Below are 20,893 nucleotides of genomic sequence, written 5' to 3'. Positions count from 1 at the left end.
AAAGTTGAGACAATTCCTCAGTAATAAAAATATGAGCTGTTTCAATATGAGCTACAGTTAAACACACATATTCAGAATCAGAGACAATATTCAAGGGCTCCTGAAACATTTGTAAAACCTTAATGATGGCTGAAAGCTCTGTGCTTTGAGCAGATGAATAAGGAGTCTGCCAAACCTGTTCTTTTTGAGAGGTAACATATGCTGCTTTTCCATTACTACTACCATCAGTAAATACAAGCATTTTCAATAGGAATAGTTTTCACAATTTTTTGTAAAATCCAAATGGTTCTTCATAAGAACATTAACGGTTTAGAAGTAGGATAATGATTATCAGTAATGCCTTGAAAATTACTAATAGCAATTTGCCATTGAGGATTAGTTATATATGTGTTCAGTTTCTTCATGAGAAAGATCACAATTTTGTCTGGATTAGACCCCTTTAATTGTAATAATATAAAATGGCCTTTTGCTAGAATGGAAATAATTTTTTGGAGATACGTCTGCAATCTCTTTTGTTTATTATTAGGTAAAAAAAAAAACCCATTCCAGTATACCTTCTTGCCAAAATAAAGCTGTAGGGGATTGAGGGGTTGAGAAAATAATCAAATCAACAGCTTTGTCAGGTTCTATTTGTGTTAATTGCCCTTGAGAGACTGGATCCTCTATCAATGCCAACTCTTTTTCAGCCTCTACAGACAATGTTCTAGGGCTAGAAAGATCTAAATTCTTTCTGATAGTGACTAGGCTTTCCACATTTAAAACAATTTCCTTCCTTTCTCTCCTCCTTCGAGCTACCTTAAAAGGCTGTGGTCTTGACATCTGATGAGCTGTAGAGCCAGTATCCTGACAAGCTTTAACATAATCTTGAATTGAACCTCCCACTGCCTTCAAGGGTCGAATTGCCTTTTTACATTCATTGTTAGCCTGATCAAAAGCAAGCGTTAATTAACTCTCTTGCTTCTGGTATCTCAATTGTTTTCATCAAAATGTCAGTTAATCAGGCTACAAATTCCACATATGGTTCATTAACTCCCTGGATCATTTTGGCAAAAGATTGAGTAGGTTTGCCAGGTGCACAAATCCGTTTCTAAGCTGCCAAACATGAATTGTGTACTTGTGTTATGGCCTGATCATTGTGTTGGAGCTGTCTTTGAATTCCAGACCAGTCACCAATACCCAATAATTGTTCAGCAGAAATAAGAATGGGAGGATTCTGTACTGCGTTATGATGTGCAATCATATTGGATTCATTTGTCCACCAGGTTTTAAATTGCAAAAACTCAGCCGGGCTTAAAACAGTTCTACCCAGCATGTCCCAATCCCAGGGGAAAGTCGGTCAGCTTGAGCCAGCCCCTGCACTAAGCCAAAAGTGTAAGAACTATTAGTTCCAAACTGTGCACAGGCTTAAGTTCTTTCAGAATTATAAATGGCAGGGGTTCATGATGAAAATTATATTCCCCTTGAGGGTTGTTTGCATCTGGGGGAACTTGTTGAATATTTACTGGGAAAGCTGTTAGTAATTGCATTGCTTCAGGATTCCCCTGTCAAGATCCTTGCAGCAAACAATGCATTAAGGGAGTAGTTGGAACTGGATTAGGTACATATACATTGTTAGGCTAGGGCCTGGTGTCAATGGCATCAGTAAATATTCCCAGGGCATTGTAACCGGGGGAACCATAGGGGCTACATTACACAAATTAGGGTAAATGCTGGCTTTAGAAATATTCAATTTAAACATCTGCTTAGGCAGACAGGGGTTAGTTTCTTTCTCATCGGGGGTTCATCCTCATCCTTGTCCTCTGTTTCCTCCCGGTCCTCACTCTCATGTCATGGGGCTCCCTGGAAATTTCTTCCTCCTCCACTTCAGACTGCAGCGGATCTAAGGCTGCTGCAATCTGTTGCCCTAAAGCCCACACTGACAGTGGTATAGTCTCCCCTTTTTGGTATGCTCTACGGAGCGCCTTCATTACCTGTTTCCACTGTTTAAGATTTAAAAGATTTTTTCCTTGTGGCTGAAACCAGTAGCAGTGTTTTTTGTACTAGAGCAAAAATTCAAGTAAATCATCAGTTTTCACTGAGACTCTGACAGTATTTATAAGAGTCTTTAGTACCTGTGAATATTCTTCCAGATGTCCTGGTTGATTTCCCATTCCCTGATGCTAGTGGAAAGCAAAATTAATTAAGATTCTTACCACTGTATTGTCAGACTCGAGTCGCCTTTCGATGGATGCCTCAGCCTTTCAGGAAGGTTTTCAGTTTCTGCCTTTCTGATATTGCCATGGAAGAATCTCTCCTGCAATCACTGCTTTGGGCCCCATGTTGGTCGCCAGATGTCGGAGTCACGGACCCGAAGGGTATCGGGAATGAAAGACAGAGAGATTGGGATCAGGGGATCTGAGAGCATTGAAGCCTCAAGCTCATCAGACAAGTTTGTTAATTTCAGGGGCTTCTTTATATACTCCAAGCAATCGTGAGAACCAGCAACTATCCTAGCTAACTATTCCCATTGCCTCAACCTGTGTAACACAATGAACCAAAACCTATGATTATAATTCAAAGTACAAAATTTCAGTGTTCTATCATATTGTTGAGAAAGCATATCCATAAATCTTGTTGCCAAGGTTGTTCCGTTCTACCTAGTCCTCATTCCACCTGCATGTACACATCTCCTTACTAGATTTATGACCTGCACATATAGCTATGGAGACAGCATGACTCGGTGGTCAAGGAAGTAACTTGCTTCCACAGAAACAACATGCCTTTGTTTCCTACAGCCCAGTGCTTGCTTGACCAAACAACATGGCACAATTACCTGGCAGAGTTGACACATTAGCCTAACCATCACAGTCCACCCCTTGTCAACTGAGCAACCAAACACATTACCTAAAACCATACTTAGTCTCTAATTAAAAACAATAACAAACATGCATATATATATTTCTGCCTAACAATGTTCAACTCTCCTGTGTACAACTAGAAATGCATTAATTCCTTACAGCATAGTTTGCAAGTCCTTGGGTAATATTCATTCATAAATTTGACATCATTAAATATTATGACATGAAACTAATATGCAGGGAAAATGTTATGGAAGATAAGAAAGATTCATTTTGTGTACATATACAATCATATTGATAATGAAACAAGGAAGAAGGATTCACAACTATTACAGTCTTCATTTCTGTAATTGGTCATGTGGGTAAAAGTTCTTATTTATCACTCTATTCTTCCACTAGCCATTCCATGTTCCCATTACCCTCAGCAAGCACTTCAAATGGCCATGATTCTTTGCCTGGTGTGCTGGCCCAAACTTTCCTTCCTGAAGATTCTGGGCCATGATTAGTACTGCTTGGATTGGGTTGTTGTAATTTTCCATTGACTTTAATCATAGGACATGGCAGTACTAGGAGATGCCCTAGAGGATATCCTGTATGCCAGCAAACTCATTGTATTAGTCAGCCAAAGGAGTGCTGATGCAAAATACCAGAAACTGGTTGGTTTTTATAAAAGGTATTTATTTAGGGTAGGAGCTTACAGATACCAGGCCATAAAGCATAAGTTACTTCCCTCACCAGAGTCTATTTTCACGTGTTGGAGCAGGATGGCTGCTGATGGATATGAGAGTTCAGGCTTCCTGAGTTCCTCCTTTCTAGGGTCTTCTTTCTGGGCTCAACATTCCTTTCTTCCTGGGGCCAGCTTCTCTTTTTTCATTGTCTTTATGAGAAAGTGGAGCCTTGCCTGCCTACTCAGACAACACTTTCCGAGAATGCTCATTTTATTTTTTTTAAAGATTTATTTATTTATTTCTCTCCCCTTCCCCCCCCACCCCCACCCCAGTTGTCTGTTCTCTCTATTTGCTGCATCTTCTTTTGTCCACTTCTGTTGTTAGCGGCACAGGAATCTGTTTCTTTTTGTTATGTCATCTTGCTGCATCAGCTCTCCATGTGGGCAGCACCATTCTTAGGCAGGCTGCACTTTCGTGCTGAGTGGCTCTCCTTACGGGGCGCATTCCTTGCATGTGGGGCTCCCCTATGCGGGGGACACCCCTGCATGGCAGGGCACTCCTTGTGTGCATCAGCACTGCACATGGGCCAGCTCCACACAAGTCAAGGAGACGCGGGGTTTGAACCGCGGACCTCCCATGTGGTAGACGGACACCCTAACCACTGGGCCAAGTCCGCCGCCCTCATTTTATTTTTAATCCCAGTCTTCTCCAAAGAATTCAAAATCTTCATCTGTATACAACTAGTATATCTGGTTCACTGTTATATCTCTAGGACTTTGGCTATTTTCTGTTATAAAGAATGTACTGTGATGTATTTATTGGATTAATTAGTTGCCTTTCAATCATCCTTCTCAATGTCCTTACATCTTCATTTTCCAACATAAGGAATTTTTAACTTCTTATTTATCTTGTAAATCAATCAAGGGGAACAGAATGCATCTCATTGAATGAAACCCTGATTAAATCTGGTATCTGCAGTCTATGCAATCAGGGTTTTCTCCCTGGAATAGATCACTCATTGGATTTATTAAATGTTTTCCCTATACAAAGAGAATACAAACAGAGTTTGCATTTTCTCATTAATAAATAAGCTGAACCACACAGAACTTTGGGAGAAGAGCAAAGTGTGGTTTTTCTCTGGAACTTGCCTCAGAATTCAGTATACCTCAAGGTGGTTTCTTATTTTTGTTTTCTTGGGAACTCTTCAAACTATGAGATGTTACCTGGACTTTTCCCATTACCATTACAAATACTGTCAGTTTTCATACATTGGTTCTATCAAAGTACTATCTGAAAATATTTAAAATTTTTTGGAATGTGATTTTTACCACTCCAGTTATTAAATTCTCCTGCCAATTGATACCAACCTTTTTCAATTTACTGCAATTACTGTGTTTGTCCTCACCTCCTGCTCACTCCTCAGTGCACTCTGATATGGCTTACACATTCTGTACTTACATACACTGCTCTTGAGAAGCTATTTACATGCATCTCACTGAAACCTCTGAAAGCATCTTTACCTTTCAGAATCCTCAACAAATTCCCTGATTTCCACCTCCTATCATCCATGTCTGTCCTGGTCTCCTAGGACACAACACTCTTTGGATATTTTCTCACCCCACATTGCATATTGTTAAGCTATTTCTGAAATATTATATGTTGAAACTCATTAGCATATAGCCCAGTCCTTCCTTTATTTCTATCTTTCTACCTAGGTAATATCTCCCATTCCTTTTATTTATCATCTGTGGTTATAGAACTTACATATTCCTGTCCAAATTTAATAAATGCATTCTAGACATGAAAATATATTCTGCATTTAGATTCTCCCTGTTTTATTATCAGTAGCATAGATGGACTCATCACCTTTGGCAAATCTTGTTCTTTAATGATTCAATCCAGATTGAATGAAATTACTCTCACACAGTTGTTCAATAAAGAAATTTGGTATTATTCTTCAAAAATACTGATATTTCTTTTAAAGATTTCCTATCTCCAACAATAAATCTAAACCATGTAACCTTGCATTTTTTTCCTTTCATTTGTCTTTTCTTAAGTGGCTCTTAAAAGCCATAGGGCACGATAGTATTTTTTATTTCCTGGAATGACTCTATGCTTTTGGACAAGCCTAGGTCAGCATTGTCTTCCAACATATACACACTTATAACATACTTATATATACACGCTTAGTTAAAAAATATTTCCTGGAATTTTCAGTGATCAAAAAATCTGTGAGCTTGGTGCTTAGCATCACATAAGAGACACAGTGAACTAGACTAGGAAGGAAAAGTCACTTTACTGGCCAGTGTATGACAGGAGAACTAACAATCTCAAATTGGCCTCCTTTTGAGGGGTTTTCCTACAGCTTTTATGCAGGTTTACAACAAAGAAATTTAACCATTAATTTGAGCTCTCTTGGAATGGACTGGGGAGTTTCTCTAGTGTTTTTCTCTTGTTATCAAAATACGTAATAATCCTGAGTTCTCTAATTCTCATGGTGATAAAGATAATAGATTAAGTAAAGCATTACATGTTTACATTTTTCTTTACAAGGAGGAACTAACAGGTATGGTTAATATCAAACTCTACAGTTCTATGTGCTTTCCTACAGGCACTTTATGTGTACCCTGTGGTCCTCGGTTGGTTTCACATACATTACATTTTAATCTGGCTACAGAAACTAGGCTGAAATCACATAGAGCTAAATTATAAAACCATGAAGATGGAATAATTGACTACCTAAAATGCATGATACAGAAGTAAGGAAATGCTATTATTTTAACTTAGTAGAGTGGATTTTTAAAATGATAAAATATGTATTTGTATATAAAAGGATGTTCCTAAAATAGAAATATTGCTTGATTTCTCTACAGAAATTTATTCTTCTATTCATCAAGATATGTATGAATAATTTTGTAATCAACTAATATGATTGCTACTGACTAGAGAAATAATTAGTACTAGGGAAAGTAAGATCATAGACGGGGGATGACTTTGAACCTCCACATCTTTTCAAAAGACCTTTGACTCAGGCCTGCTCTAGGGAGACTGAAATGAAAAATAAAGTTTGGGAGAGAGAAGCAGATGGTTACTACTCTCAATTTCTTCCAATTAGCTTATCTTAAAAAGAAATAAGTAGAAATGGCTGATATATTTTCTGTGAATGATTTAGATTTTATTCTTATGTTCTTATTTTACTTTAGTTTATTTGGTCCCTTATTATCATGGTTTACTGGTATGCTAGTTTTATTATTTTTTTTAATTATCTTTTTTGTAAAGATACATGGATCACACAAAATACTGGTAGGCTTTAATTTATGCACTAAAATCCATTGTTCATTGAGTATTGATAAAGATTACCAGTTTGCTACCATTGCTTGGTCTTTTATATATCTTGAGGATTAAAAAACAAAAGAAAATAAGCATATTGGTCTGCTAATACATGATAGAAGTTGCAATCTTTTTGAGAAATATAACATTACCTTATTTTTCATAAAGATCCATACTCATGGGAACCACTCATCTGGGGGATGGATTATAAAACCATATGTTACAAAGTGGATATTCTGATAAAAAGTGATGTATAGTATTTAATTATATTCAATAGGTTTAGTGCCTTAAAATATAGGATATAGCTCTGATTACAGTAATGTGTCTAAACAGTCATAAAAGAAAAATATTTTCTGGAGCAGATTCTTTGATAGTACTGGGAATTATTTAGCACTACTAAAATAGCAAACCTTGTTAAAACTCAAAATAAGTTGACTGTACTGTTAATGCATATATAAGCATTCATTGATGATAATTTTAGTTTAGAAAATTGTTTAAACCCAAACTTATAGGAAATTCAACAACGAAACAATAATTTCTTTTGGGAATGCCTAATATTTTGTAGTTTGAAGATAGATTTAACATAATGAGACCTATACTGGATAGTCTTTGCCTTATATTAAAATATACACATTCTTCAACAATTAAAATTTTCCTTGTGTATTTTTTCAGCACAAATATTTTTACTTATACAAAGTCTCATGGATAACTGAGAAAGTATTTGTAGATTTCACTTCTCAGGTATACAGATTAGGAAGAATCTTCTTGCTATAAGTGCTTTACTGTACTTAACCCAGGACAGCTAAAATCCATAAAACTGTGGGATATCTTTAATAATGCAGGAAGGTTGGTTTTGAGAGTATTAGAAGAAAGTGAATAACACATGGTGTGCCTTAAGTAGATTTGTCTTGATTAACATCTGAGTTCTCAAGGTGTGCCTTTTAAATTATAGAATTGGTGATATTAACTACATAGAAAGTTTGCCATCAAAATGGTGATTTTTCTAGAGAGAAATAAGCTCTGAATTGCACATGTGTCTCATTAAGACTTGGATTCCTTGCATTCGCAGACCATTTGGGTTCTCATGAATAAGGGAGAGAATTTTAACCAGGAAGGAGAGTCCTAATTTTTTTGCAAATGGTCTTCTTTTTAATCAGAATGTATTTAATTTGACTGCAGGCAGTTGGGCCCAGGCTATGTGAGGTTAGGTTAACTTATTGTGGATATACAATATTTCCGTATTCATAATTATTTGATCATTTTCAAAGGGAAACTTATTTAATTTATTAGCATTCAAGGAAGGATTTATACAGTTAGATGAGTGAGAGAGACCAAAATAAGAAAAAATAAATGTACAGTGAAAAATTATATGAGGGACCTGAAAAAATAATAGAATTGTAATATAGACTATTGGAGGGGCAAACAATATCTTTTGTTGAGGCTCAGTGAAGAGATCTTTGAGGAAATGACAGAACAGAGAATGATGGAATATGAGTATGATGTGGGAAAGTGTTTAAGGGGATTTCCATGGAAATAAAGGATGCTTAGCTAATATGAATGTATTGTGTTTTCCTGAGTGATGAGTTCTTATTCAATTCCTGAATGTCTGGAGGAGTCCTAACTTAAAATTCCTTAATTTGAAGGGAAATGTTTTGTTCAAGTGGCATACCTTGATTATATTCATCTTGATTGACATCTAGGTTAATTAGAAAGTAAGCTTTAGAAGAAGAGTATTTATTTTAGATTTCTGGGATCATGGTGGTGGAAATCTCTTGCATTATATTAGAATTTTTTGCCTCTCTCTGAAAATAGAGATGTACAGTCATTTTAGAGCCAACAGTGGAATAAATTGAAGCAATGAAAAGATGTGTAATATTGTCATCATAGTGTACATAAATGAGAGTGAAAGAAGGTTAAAATTCATCCTTGAAATGTTCTAATAATATTGTTTGAGTAGTGCCATGCAGTACACAAGAGGGAGGAGTGACTAGAATAACTTGAATACAATCAAGGGACTGAGATGGCTCAAAGAGTCTAAGAAAAATAAAAGTCCCCTAAAGGTCCAATTTGTCTTTACTTCCAAGTTATAGATTGAAGCACACACACTTGATTAATTCATGGGGATCTTATTGGAGATGAGAGCATAGTTTATTTAAGTCTGTAATGTTATTAACTCATTGTTTAAGGGTTTGTGACAACAGAGTAAAAGTGCTCATGTAGATTGTGAAAGAAGGAAAAGGAAATCAGTTGTAAGAAATGAAAATTGTGATACAGATTTCAGAAAGAAATAGGAAAGACAAGAATTTAGTTGGAAACATTCAACTTATCAGGTGATAAGACTCTTCAATGAGAGAGAAGGAATAACTAATGGGTATGAATGCAGGAATAACTAGACATAGTGTTAAATTGAGGTGATTTTTTAAAAATTACATCACTCACCTGGTTATTATGATGTTAATCTCATTTGGCAAAGTAATGCGAAATGGGAGAATATGTGGTATTCAAACTATGGGGCTTGAAGTAATTATGGAAGATGGAAGAATAACTCAATTATCAAGATGAATTCTTTTCTGAATAATAATAGGGTGGGTTGGGGGAAAACACACCAAATGTAAAATAAGAACTATGAATAGTAGAAAGATTTTGACAGTGTTTCTTCATAATTTGTAACAAACGTCTCATGACAATGCAAGGTGTTGGTGGAGGGTTGATGTATGGGATCCCTGTATGATGTTATGCATGTTTGCTTTGTAAGTTCACAACTTTTACTATACACTTAATTGTTTATGTATGTTCATATATAAATGATGTAAAAATAATTGGATTGGTTAGGGGAAAAATACTTTGTTTAGTAGTAATAATTTGACAATGCTCTTTAATCATTAGTTTAAAAGGTTTAAAGACAATGTAAGTTATTGGTGGTAGGGTGAGATGTTATGTATGTTTGATGTTATATATGTTTGTTTTGTAAGCTCACAACTACTATACATTTATGAATGTTTATGAGTGATATATTTCAATAAATTTTTTAAAGATATATTTGAAAGCACTAGGTGTTGTGATTCTGTATTTTGTAATAAAGCAAGAATTTAGTAATGTGCTGTGTCACGTGAAGTAATAAACATGACAGGAAATTAGAATCACTCCTATGTGGGCAGATGTCAAAAATAGTAAGATATTTACTGAAACATATAGTAAATACAGTTCTCATGAAGCATATGCTGAAATATGTATGCTTGGAATACATCTTGCCATCAATACTACATGAAGTGAAAGCTGTTTGGGAATTGGGTTCAATGCAGTGGAGGTTTCCTTGTGACAGGAGAACTTGTGCATGGATTTAATTGTAACAAACTATATTAAGAGACTATTTTGACAACAGGGTGCGGTCACCCCTCGGGCTGAAGTGTGGTTTGCTGGCCTGGCAGGAGAGCGGCCACGGTAGGCCAAGCTGCTGCCCCCATAATAGGGTGGCTGGTCAGACTCACCGCCACCCCTGAAGGAAGCTCGGCATGGGCGCAGAGTGCCCTCGGGTCTCCCCTTCTCGGCAGCCATGCTTCGGCGGCCGCCCCTCATCCCGGATGGCGCCACACGATGCCTGTGGGGCGGCACCCTTCTTCTTTCTCCCTGCGCAGGCGCAGGGCGGAAAAATCCAGTCTGCCCTTTTCCCTTCCCCCGACAGCAGCAACAGCCAGGCGTGGGCGGAAAAATCCAGTCTGCCCTTTTCCCTCCCCCCGACAGCAGCAACAGCCAGGCGTGGGCGGGAAACTCAAGTCTGCCCTCCACCCCAGCAACAGCAGCCACCAGTCCCTAAACCCTGCCCCTTCCCCCAGCAACAGCAACAGCCAATCCCTGATCACCACCCCTCCCCCCTCCAGTACCTCCCACTGACCTTTCGCCAGCAACCAATCAGAACAGGGTGTGGCTTCGACCAATCAGCCTTCCCCAGCCCCTATAAAACTGTTGCCTCTCCCTCAATAAAGTGGACTTGCGTGTTTACCTTGTCTCCGCGGTAGTTCTTCTGCCGTGCGCCCTCCAGTCCTGAGAGCCCCCGACAAGGGCCTGGCCTCCCTTGTCCCCAGTTCGTCGCCTGCTTCTCCGGGCGACCCCTTCGTCACCGGCTTTGCCGGGCGACCCCGTCAGCCGAACCGCGCAACCCCTGTGAGACCGACCCCTCGTCTGCTGCCGGACCGACCCCTCGTCCCAAGTGGGACCGACCCCTCGTCCCAAGCAGGACCGACCCCTCGTCCCAAGCAGGACTGACCCCTCGTCCCAAGCGGGACCGACCCCTCGTCCAAAGCTGGACCGACCCCTCGTCCGCAGCCAGACCCCACCTCTACCGACCGAGCAAGCCGCCGCAAACAGGGTACCTGATTATTTAAATGAAAGGTGACATTCCATGTAATACCCAGGTATGGCATGTAACCCGTAAGATATTTGAAATTGGGTATAGGAAGAAAAAATTCAAATCTAGCTGGGTCTTTTTCTGACCACATAAATTTGTCATATTCAGCTCTCTGAACATTTGGGATGTTTGTTAAATGAGTAAATTAACCTTTATCAGCTGGGTTACTGAGAAGATTAAATTATTAAAAATATTTAATTCTCCAAACATGTTGTATAACAATCATTTTCTTCCTGAACTTGACATACAAATAGCTAAGTTAATCCTAGATCTGTTCAACTCCATAATAGTATATATTCTTTTTTTCTTTTATGTTGAATAATATATATTCCTAAGCTTTTTAGTTGATTTACAAATACATTGGGGTGAGATATAGAACTTAGTGTTAGGGGTTGCATTGTTAGATATCACACATGGAAAAGCTAAGCTGTTTTAGGAGAAAACAACAAGTTAGGTTCAGAATAGCGCAGGAAGGGAGTGAGAGTCTAGAAGACAGAAATGCATGTGAGAGAACCAATGCTATTTTAAATCCAGTAATAACTGAGAAATTCTAGTCTGTTTCCTCTTTTGTTGAGGACCCAATTCCAGATGTGGTTTTGGTAAGGGATTCCTGTTTTGGAAACAGGGATGAATTAAAAGTCTCTGAACATCCAAGGGTGATTAATAAATATTGTACTTATCTGCCAGAGAAGACAAGAACTCCAGCATCTTGACTCTGGGAAAGGAGAGTCCTCTCCTTATTTATCTTGAGCATGCCTCATGTTTCTTGTGTCGACTGGGCTGGGTATACTCCTGAGTGAAGTGTTTGGCATTCATGATAGGTGGTCCTGAAAGCTGTGGTCAAGATTTCAATCTTAAGATTCTTTCTCCATTGTCAGCTTTGCTCAACTTCTGTTTGCCTGGTTTTGAGTGAAAATCCAGAGGAAGATATATGCCTGCTAAGGTATTGACAATGCAATCACAGGTGAGTAAGGAATTCTTTTATGGAAATTGCACCTCTGTTGCCAGCAAATGGGAAGATTTCTTCTATTGTTGTGGGTATTCTGTGTATTCAGGAGCTATTCAAGAATCTGAGATTAAATTAAGTTTATACAGGACTCTTTAATAATTATGGTAAGTTAGGGAGTGATGGAGTAGTCTTCCAATGTAATTGCAAGAGTTGGTTCCAGCTTCCATAAAAACTGCATTTTCTGAAAAGGTTACAGATGTTTTCTTTTTCTCACACATCCCATATCCTCTTTGGATAAATAATTCATGAATCATGTTTGTGCCTGAGATTGGCCTTGGCATGTAATCAATAGAAGTGACAGAGATGAACAGAAGGGGAAGTTTTATAGTCAGAAAAGAGGCTGAGTTTTCAGCTCTGGAGTCAAGCCAACATTACAGGTATTGTTATGTAGGGATAGGCATATTTGCCAGAAGCATGAGAAGGTTAGTAAATTAAAGGCAATCTGTAAGAATTTACTTATTTTCCCAAAATTTAATATTCTTAAAATTTTGATGGAATATATTTGCATGTTTTGAAATATTTTTAAAATAAAACTAAAATTCACCTAAACTAAAGTTCAAATTTCCCAACTTCAGTTTTCTAAGGCAAACTTAATCAAATTTTATAAATGGTTACAATGTATGGGAATTATTTTTGCTTCATTGTGGCTGTGGTTTCAGGAGCTTTGTAATAGGTTGAATAAAATTTATTTCTCTGAAAAGTTTTGAAGATTGGGATACACCAGAAACAATGAACAGGATTCTTTTAATCATTCACACATAGATGAGATGCTGTTAAAAGTGAGATAATGAAAACTGGTATTTGTAAACCCAGAAAAAGGTGAGATTGGGAAGTAACTTAATCAAATTTTATAAATGGTTACAATGCATGGGAATTATTTTTGCTTCATTATGGCTGTGGTTTCAGGAGCTTTGTAATAGGTTGAATAAAATTTATTTCTCTGAAAAGTTTTGAAGATTGGGATACACCAGAAACAATGAACAGGATTCTTTTAATCATTCACACATAGATGAGATGCTGTTAAAAGTGAGATAATGAAAACTGGTATTTGTAAACCCAGAAAAAGGTGAGATTGGGAAGTCTCCTTTCACAGGAATTGTCAGTGTAATGTAAGGCTATGTATCAGTAAAACTGTCTCAGGATGCCTTGACTTGTGACCCTGACCATCTGTATTTACACATCACAATGAATACCTGAGCTATGTAGCACTGGGGAAAGCAGAAGTCACTGATTTGATACCTTTTCAGTTTAGCAGAATTCTGGATATTTCTTCAAGTTTCCCTGGCATTTTAATGAATAATAGACCTGTGAATTGAATTTAGATGGAAAACAATTCACACATTAACTTGTATTTACCAATATGCATAACATTTTCTCAAATGATTTTACAAATGAGAGGAATATGAATTTATCTGTATAAGGGAATAATCAAACCATACTCATTTTAAAAAATGAAATATGAAGGATATTCTTTGCCTTGCAATAAGTTGCAATTTAATAAATTTACTTAGAATTACTTAGAAAGATGGATTTAACTTTGAATGCTTGATTGAGAGCTTTATAATCAGAATAAAGAAGGCCTAATTAAAAGCTTATTGGGAAATTTCCAGGTGTATATAACATCTCGTGTCATAGTATTTCTTTTACAATGCACTATGATGTATTTAGAGTGTGTATATGTGAATGCATCTGAAATACAGATGACAATATAGCATTTCTAATGATATTACTGGAATCCCATATATGTTTTTGAGTTTTGTATGTGCAGTTTCTGCTTCTTTAGTGCTGTTATTTTGTACATCACATGCGGGACATTGCTTAGGACTGTGCCGTGTGAATGCAAATTTCTGTGATGTTTTAGGAGTTAGTGACCTTCAGGGATGTGGCTGTAGACTTCACCCAGGAAGAGTGGGACCTGTTAGACACATCCCAGCAAAAGTTGTTTAGAGAAGTGATGCTGGAGAATATCAATAATATGGTCTCTGTAGGTGAGACTCTCAAAATTTTTCTACCATCTATATCTGTCTCATCTACTTACAATCAATGTAACCTGTTTATGTATCAATATATTTATCATAAATCATCTTCCATTTATTTAAATATCAGCTTCTCCATATTATATAATCTTTTTCTCATATTTTTATATTTTAAATTTTAATACTTCCATATTGCATTATAAAAAATAAAACTGCCTTATTGTTTGTTTCCTTATTTTTTATTTACATCTAGTTCACCCCAGTATTTAATTTTCCTGACCACAGCTTAATGACTTTCTTGAATCTCAGTTTCCAATACTCAGTGCTGTGCTGAGAATGCAATACTTTTTGAATGGATGAATAAATGACTGTGATGAAACAAGTATTCTGCTCCAAGGGCTATGCTGAGGCTTCAGAACATAATAGTAAAAGCATTACATATATCCTTTTCCATATAGAATTTAGATCATTCTATTGGGATTTATATTATTAATTGGATTATTTTGAGCATAATATTCAATCACTTTGGAAACATAATTTTCTTCCCATTGAGAATATAGATGATCTGGCAGTTACTCTTTGTACTAGTGCATGAGTAACAATAACCAGTGGTCCTCATTAAAATGGGAAAATGTCAAGTTACAATTTCTGTTGAAATATTCTCAGTTATCTGAGTTCTAGGTTTTGTTGCATTGCTGACCTTCCATGCTTACTTTATTCTTTGGTAACATGCCATGATCATGCTCTGTTACTATCACAACTCAAAACCCAGGTACCTTTTTTCATATTGGATATCAAGTCTGCAAAACAGATTTGCTTTCTCACTTGGAACAAGGAGAAGTGTGGAGAGGAGGAATAGTATTTTCTCAATACTGGAATTCAGGTGAGCCATAAGGACCTGTGCATCAGAAGAGGGTTCTCCTGGTGTAATGAGTATGTGCTTGAATATTTTAACTTTAAGATTTCTTAAGTGAATTATGTTTTCTTTAGGTTTCTTTACATGAGTTATGATTTCAAAAATATAGATGTGGATATTGGGGAAAGTCTAGTCACATGTGTTTATTCCATATACTTCTCAAGCTTAATCAGGTGTCATTGACATTGTGAAAGGGATATTCCTTTGTTAATGCGGTTAAATCTTCACATAATTATCCTTGTCCTGGTCCTATTCTTGTAATATTTTTCCTCTTTTTTATCTTCCAATCTCCCAAATTATTTTTTCTCATATTCCCTCCCTGAAAACCTTTTTGATTGTAATGTCTTATAATGTTTTCTTATTCCTAAAGTAATCATTAATTCAATATTTTCCCCAGCTAATTGTGAATATGGGAAACATACTGAAAGATATACTTGGAACTTTCTAAAATTTTTGTCTCCTAATGATATTCTAACATCTTTTTTTTTCTTTACAATTACTACAGGGAAGAAAAGTGCCTTTAAACCATGTGAAATGATAGAAATGGTATTCAACCAACCTACCTGTAGGAAAGACTCTTCTAAAATCATGGCATTGGTAAGCTTAATTTTGTGAACCCTAGTATTCCAAATAGATTCCTAGGGATGGGATGAATTAGGAATTCAATAAAATCATGAAATTGCATTTAATCTTGGCATTAAGTGCTAATCCAGCAAAAATTTGTGATAATTTGAATTAAAGTAAAAAAATAGTTAACCTAAACAAAACTCTTACCTGAGTCATGTAAAAAATGAATTGCATAAACATGTTTCACATTTGTAATCTTTGAAACATCGTGAAGCTCAAAATTGATCAGATACCTCAGCAGTTAGATTGTTGTAATAGAGAATCTCTGTGTATGGAATAGAATAATGTATATATGAAACCAACATGGCAAATATTTTAATTATAGATTATCACAAGTAGATTAGTCCAGGTTTCATATGTAGGGAAATGATAAAATTCATTTATATGAACAAATGTTTTACAGTCTCATCTCATTCTCCACAGCACAGATCTCATACCCAAAAGAATTCCATTAAATATTATTTGCAAAAAGATTCCTCTCACATATCAATAGTGAAACAACATGCATCAACTCACATGTCACAGAAATCCTATTTAAAGAATCCACCTCCAGCCATCTTCAATGATCATTCATCTTTAAATCAACGTAAGCATACTCATCCTAGAATTAAATCATATGAATGTTACCAAAGTGCTAAAAATTTTATGCAATGCTCTGACCGCAAACAATACAGTAGAATTCCCATTGGAGAGAAACGCTGTGAGTCTCAGCTACGCATGAATGTTTTCAGTCAACATTCCCATCTCCAACAACATAAGAGAACTCCTACTGGACAGAAACCCCATGAATGCCATCTTTGTGGGAAAGCCTTCACTACATCCCCTTCCCTTAAACACCATGCGAGAGCTCACACTGGAAAGAAAGGCCATGAATGTCATCTTTGTGGGAAAGCCTACCATAACTCCTCGTCCCTAAAAATACATCAGAGAACTCACACTGGAGAGAAACCCCATGAATGTCATCTATGTGGAAAAGCCTACAGTCACTCCTCTTCCCTAAAAATACATCAGAGAACTCACACTGGAGAGAAACCCTATGAATGCCTTCTATGTGGAAAAGCCTTCAGTCACTATGGTCGTCTTAAAGAACATAAGATATCTCACACTGGAGAGAAGCCCCATGAATGTCTTCTATGCGGGAAAGCCTACAGTCACTCCTCTTCCCTAAAAATACATCAGAGAACTCACACTGGAGAGAAACCCTATGAATGCCTTCTATGTGGGAAAGCCTTCAGTCAGTCCTCTTCCCTAAAAGTACATCAGGAAACTCACAATGGAGAGAAACTATATGAATGTCAGCTTTGTGGGAAAGCCTTCTGTCACTCCTCTGCCCTAAAAGACCATCAGAAAACTCACAATGGAGAGAAGCCTTATGGATGTCAGCTTTGTGGGAAAGGCTTCAGTTACTCCTCTTCCCTAAGGAAACATCAGAGAACTCACACTGGAGAGAAACCCCATGAATGCCTTATATGTGGAAAAGCCTTCTTTCACGCCTCTTCCCTAAAAATACATCAGAAAACTCACAATAGAGAGAAACATGAATGTCAACTTTGTGGGAAAGCCTTCTGTTACTCCTATGGCCTAAAAGAACATCAGAGAACTCACACTGGAGAGAAACCTTATGAATGTCAGCTTTGTGGGAAAGGCTTCAGTTACTCCTCTTCCCTAAGTGCACATCAGAGGACACACTGGAGAGAAACCATATGAATGTCATCTTTGTGGGAAAGCCTTCGATCATTTCTCTTACCTAAAAATAATCAGAACTCGCATAGGATTGAAACCCCATGAGTGACATCTTTGTGGAAGACCCTTCAGACAATTATTTACCCATAAGGAACATAAAAGAACTCACACTGGATAGAAAGCCCATGAAGGCCATTGATGTGGGAAAGTTTTTAATAAATATACACATCTTAAAGAACATGAGAAATCTCACTGAAGAGAAATCCAATGAAAGTCTACTTGGAGGGAAAGCACTCAGTCACTCCTCTTTCCTAAAAAATATAACCAGAAGGAGAACCAGCAAGATGGTGCTCCTAGAGTCAGCTCCTGCTACAGGGCAACCAGCAAGGGGAAAAGGATAGGAAACTCTAAACAAAAGAGAAAAACTGTACCCAGGAAAAATACCCTAGTAAGTCAGATGTGAAGACTTTAACAAAAATTACAATCCACACCAAGAAACAGGAAGCTATGGCCCAGTTAAAGGAAGAAGATAAGCCTCCAGATGACAGAAAGGAGTTGAGACAACTAATTATAGATGTGCACACAAATCTCCTTAATAAATTCAGTGAGGTGGCTAAAGAGATTAAGGATATTAAGAAGACATTGGATGAGCAGAAAGAAGAATTTGAAAGCATACATAGAAAAATAGCAGATCTTATGGAAATGAAAGGTGCAATCAATGAAATATAGAAAACATTGGAATCATATAATAGATTTGAGGAGGCAGAAGGATTGGTGAGCTTGAAGAAATGGCCTCTGAAAGTGAACATACACAAGAAGAGATGAAGAAAAGAATGGAAAAAAATTGAACAAGGTCTTGGGGAACTAAATGACAGAAAAGGCATTCAAACATATGTGCCATGGGTGTCCCAGAAGGAGAAGAGAAGGGAAAAGGGGCAGAAGGAATATTTAAAGAAATAATGGTACAAAATTTCCCAACCCTATTGAAGGACATAGGTATCCCTGTCCAAGAAGCACTACATACTCCCATCCAAAAAAATTAAAATAGACCAACTCCGAGACACATATTCATCAGAATGTCAAAGGCCAAAGACAAAGAGAATTCTGAGAGCAGCAAGAGAAAAGCAATGCATAACATAAGGGGATATCCAATAAGATTAAGTGCTGCTTTCTCACCAGAAACCATGGAGGCAAGAAGACAGTGGTCTGATATATTTAAGATACTACAAGAGAAAAACTTCCAACCAAGAATCTTATATCCAGCAAGACTGTCTTTCAAAAATGAGGGTGAACTTAGAATATTCACAAATAAACAGAAACAGAATTTCTAAACAAGAGACCAGAATTTCAGGAAATACTAAAGGGTGTGCTAGAGCCCAAAAAGAAAAGACAGGAGAGAGGGGCCTGAAAGAAAGTCTAGAAATGAAGATTATATCAATAAAAGTAACAGTGTCAAAAGAGTGGTGACAATAAAATATGACAGATAAAACTCAGGAATAAACGTAACCAGTGATGTAAAGCACTTGTATTCAGAAAACTGCAACTCAACATTAAAATAAATTTAAAAAGCCCTAAATAATTGGAAGAACATTCCATGCTCAGGGATTGGAAGACTAAATATCATTAAGATGTTGGTTCTACTCAAATTGATATACGGATTTGATGCAATCCCGGTAAAAATTCCACCAGCATTAAAGAAAAATTGAAAACACAATCATTAAATTTATTTGGAAGGGTAAGGAGTCCTAAATAGCCAGAAACATCATAAAAAGGAAAAATGAACCCTCATCTCCAGACTTTAAATCATAATACCTACATATAGTGGTAAAAACAGCATGGTACTGGCCTAAAGACAAACACAGTAGACCAATGGAACCAAATTTATGGTTCAGAAACAGACCCTCACAGGTATGGTCAAGTGATTTTTGACTAGCCTATCAGACTCACACAGCTTGGGCAGAAAAATCCATTCAACAAATTGTGCTGAAGGAATTGGACATACATAGCTGAAAGAAGGAAAGAGGACCCCTATCTCAGACCTTATCCAAAAATTAACTCAAAATGGATAAAAAAAACTAAAAACAACAACAACAAAAAAAAAAACCATAAAACTTCTAGAAGAATTATTGGAAAATATCTTCAAGACCTGGTGGTAGGTGGTGGATTCTTAAAGGAGATAAGAGAAGGACTGAGTGGACTACTGATGTTTAATGTATGTAGAAGTTTTAATTAGCTTTACTATAAAATTTGTCATTTTACAATGACAAATTGTAAACACAACACAATGTGGTGTGTTGATGGAGGGGTGTTGTTTTGGGAATTCTGCACATGTGCATGATTGTTTTATAAGTTTACAACTTCTGTCATAAAAAATATATTTAAAAAAATAATAGGGTGAGTTGGGGGAAAACACAACAAATGTAAGAAAAGAACTGTGATTAGTAAGTTTTTGACAGTGTTCTTTCATAGTTTGCAGCCAACGTCTCATGACAATACAAGGTGTTGGTGGAGGGTTGATGTGTGGGACACTTGTATGACGTTATGCATTTGCTTTGTAAGTTCACAATTTTTACTATACACTTAATTGTTTATGTATGTTCATATATAAATGATATAAAGGTAATAATCGGATTGGTTAGGGGAAAAATACTTTAGTAACAATATTTTGACAGTGTTCTTTAATCATTAGTTTAAAAGATTTAAAATCAATGCAAGTTATTGGTGGTAGGGTGAGATGTTATATATGTTTGATGTTATATGTTCATTTTTTTAAGTTCACAACTATTATACATTTATTGTTTATGTTTATGTATGAGTGATATGTTTCAATTAAAAAGTTAAAACAAATATATATATTTTATACATATATATATATAACCAGAGAACTCAACTGGAGAGAAACCCCATGAGTGTCATCTATGCCAGGATGCTTTCAGTCAAAATTCCCTTCTTCAACAACATGAAAGAACTCACATTGAAGAAAAACACTATGAATGCCATTTTTGTGGGAAAGGCTTCTTTCATCCTACTTCTGTGAAAAAAACATGAAAGAACTCATGCTGGAGATAAACTGTGGTTGCCATCAATTTTGAAAGCATTCAGTAATTATTCTAATCTTAGATGCATGAGACAACTCACACTGGAGAGAAACCCTATAAATGTCTTTTATGTGGGAAAACTTCAGTCACTTTTCTTCTTTTAAACATGAGAGAACTTACACTGTAGAAAAACCCCATGAATGTTATCTATGTAGGAAATCTTTCACCTGTATTTCTGCCCTCTGGCAACATGACAGAATTCATACTGGACAGAAGCCATAATATCATATGTATGGGATATCCTTAATTTTTCTATACTTAGACAATAGGAAATTACTCAAGTGGAGAGAATCCCTATGAATGTCAACAATTTGAGAAAGTCATTGCTCAGTTTCTTATTTTAA

General features: G+C 36.6%; 1 protein-coding gene and 1 pseudogene across 2 annotated transcripts in view; one reads left to right on the top strand and one right to left on the bottom strand.

Moving 5' to 3' along the window:
* Positions 1-10,411, bottom strand: part of LOC131276566 (hippocampus abundant transcript 1 protein-like) — a 114,886-nt pseudogene extending 104,475 nt beyond the window's left edge.
* LOC101418075 (zinc finger protein 596-like) overlaps positions 1-20,296 on the top strand; it is a 65,385-nt gene extending 45,089 nt beyond the window's left edge. For both annotated transcript variants that reach the window (XM_023586792.3, XM_058289792.2), the window contains 5 exons: positions 12,119-12,204; positions 14,111-14,237; positions 14,998-15,108; positions 15,647-15,738; positions 16,192-20,296. In XM_023586792.3, coding sequence (XP_023442560.2) covers positions 12,172-12,204; positions 14,111-14,237; positions 14,998-15,108; positions 15,647-15,738; positions 16,192-17,475 — 1,647 coding nt within the window. In that variant the 5' untranslated portion in view covers positions 12,119-12,171 and the 3' untranslated portion in view covers positions 17,476-20,296. The remainder of the gene's footprint in view (positions 1-12,118; positions 12,205-14,110; positions 14,238-14,997; positions 15,109-15,646; positions 15,739-16,191) is intronic.
* Positions 20,297-20,893: the final 597 nt, after the last annotated feature.

Source organism: Dasypus novemcinctus, chromosome 29 (genome assembly GCF_030445035.2).
Source record: "Dasypus novemcinctus isolate mDasNov1 chromosome 29, mDasNov1.1.hap2, whole genome shotgun sequence".
NCBI lineage: Eukaryota > Metazoa > Chordata > Mammalia > Cingulata > Dasypodidae > Dasypus > Dasypus novemcinctus.
Note: the sequence above shows the minus strand (reverse complement) of the source record. Positions and strands in the feature narration are given on the sequence as shown.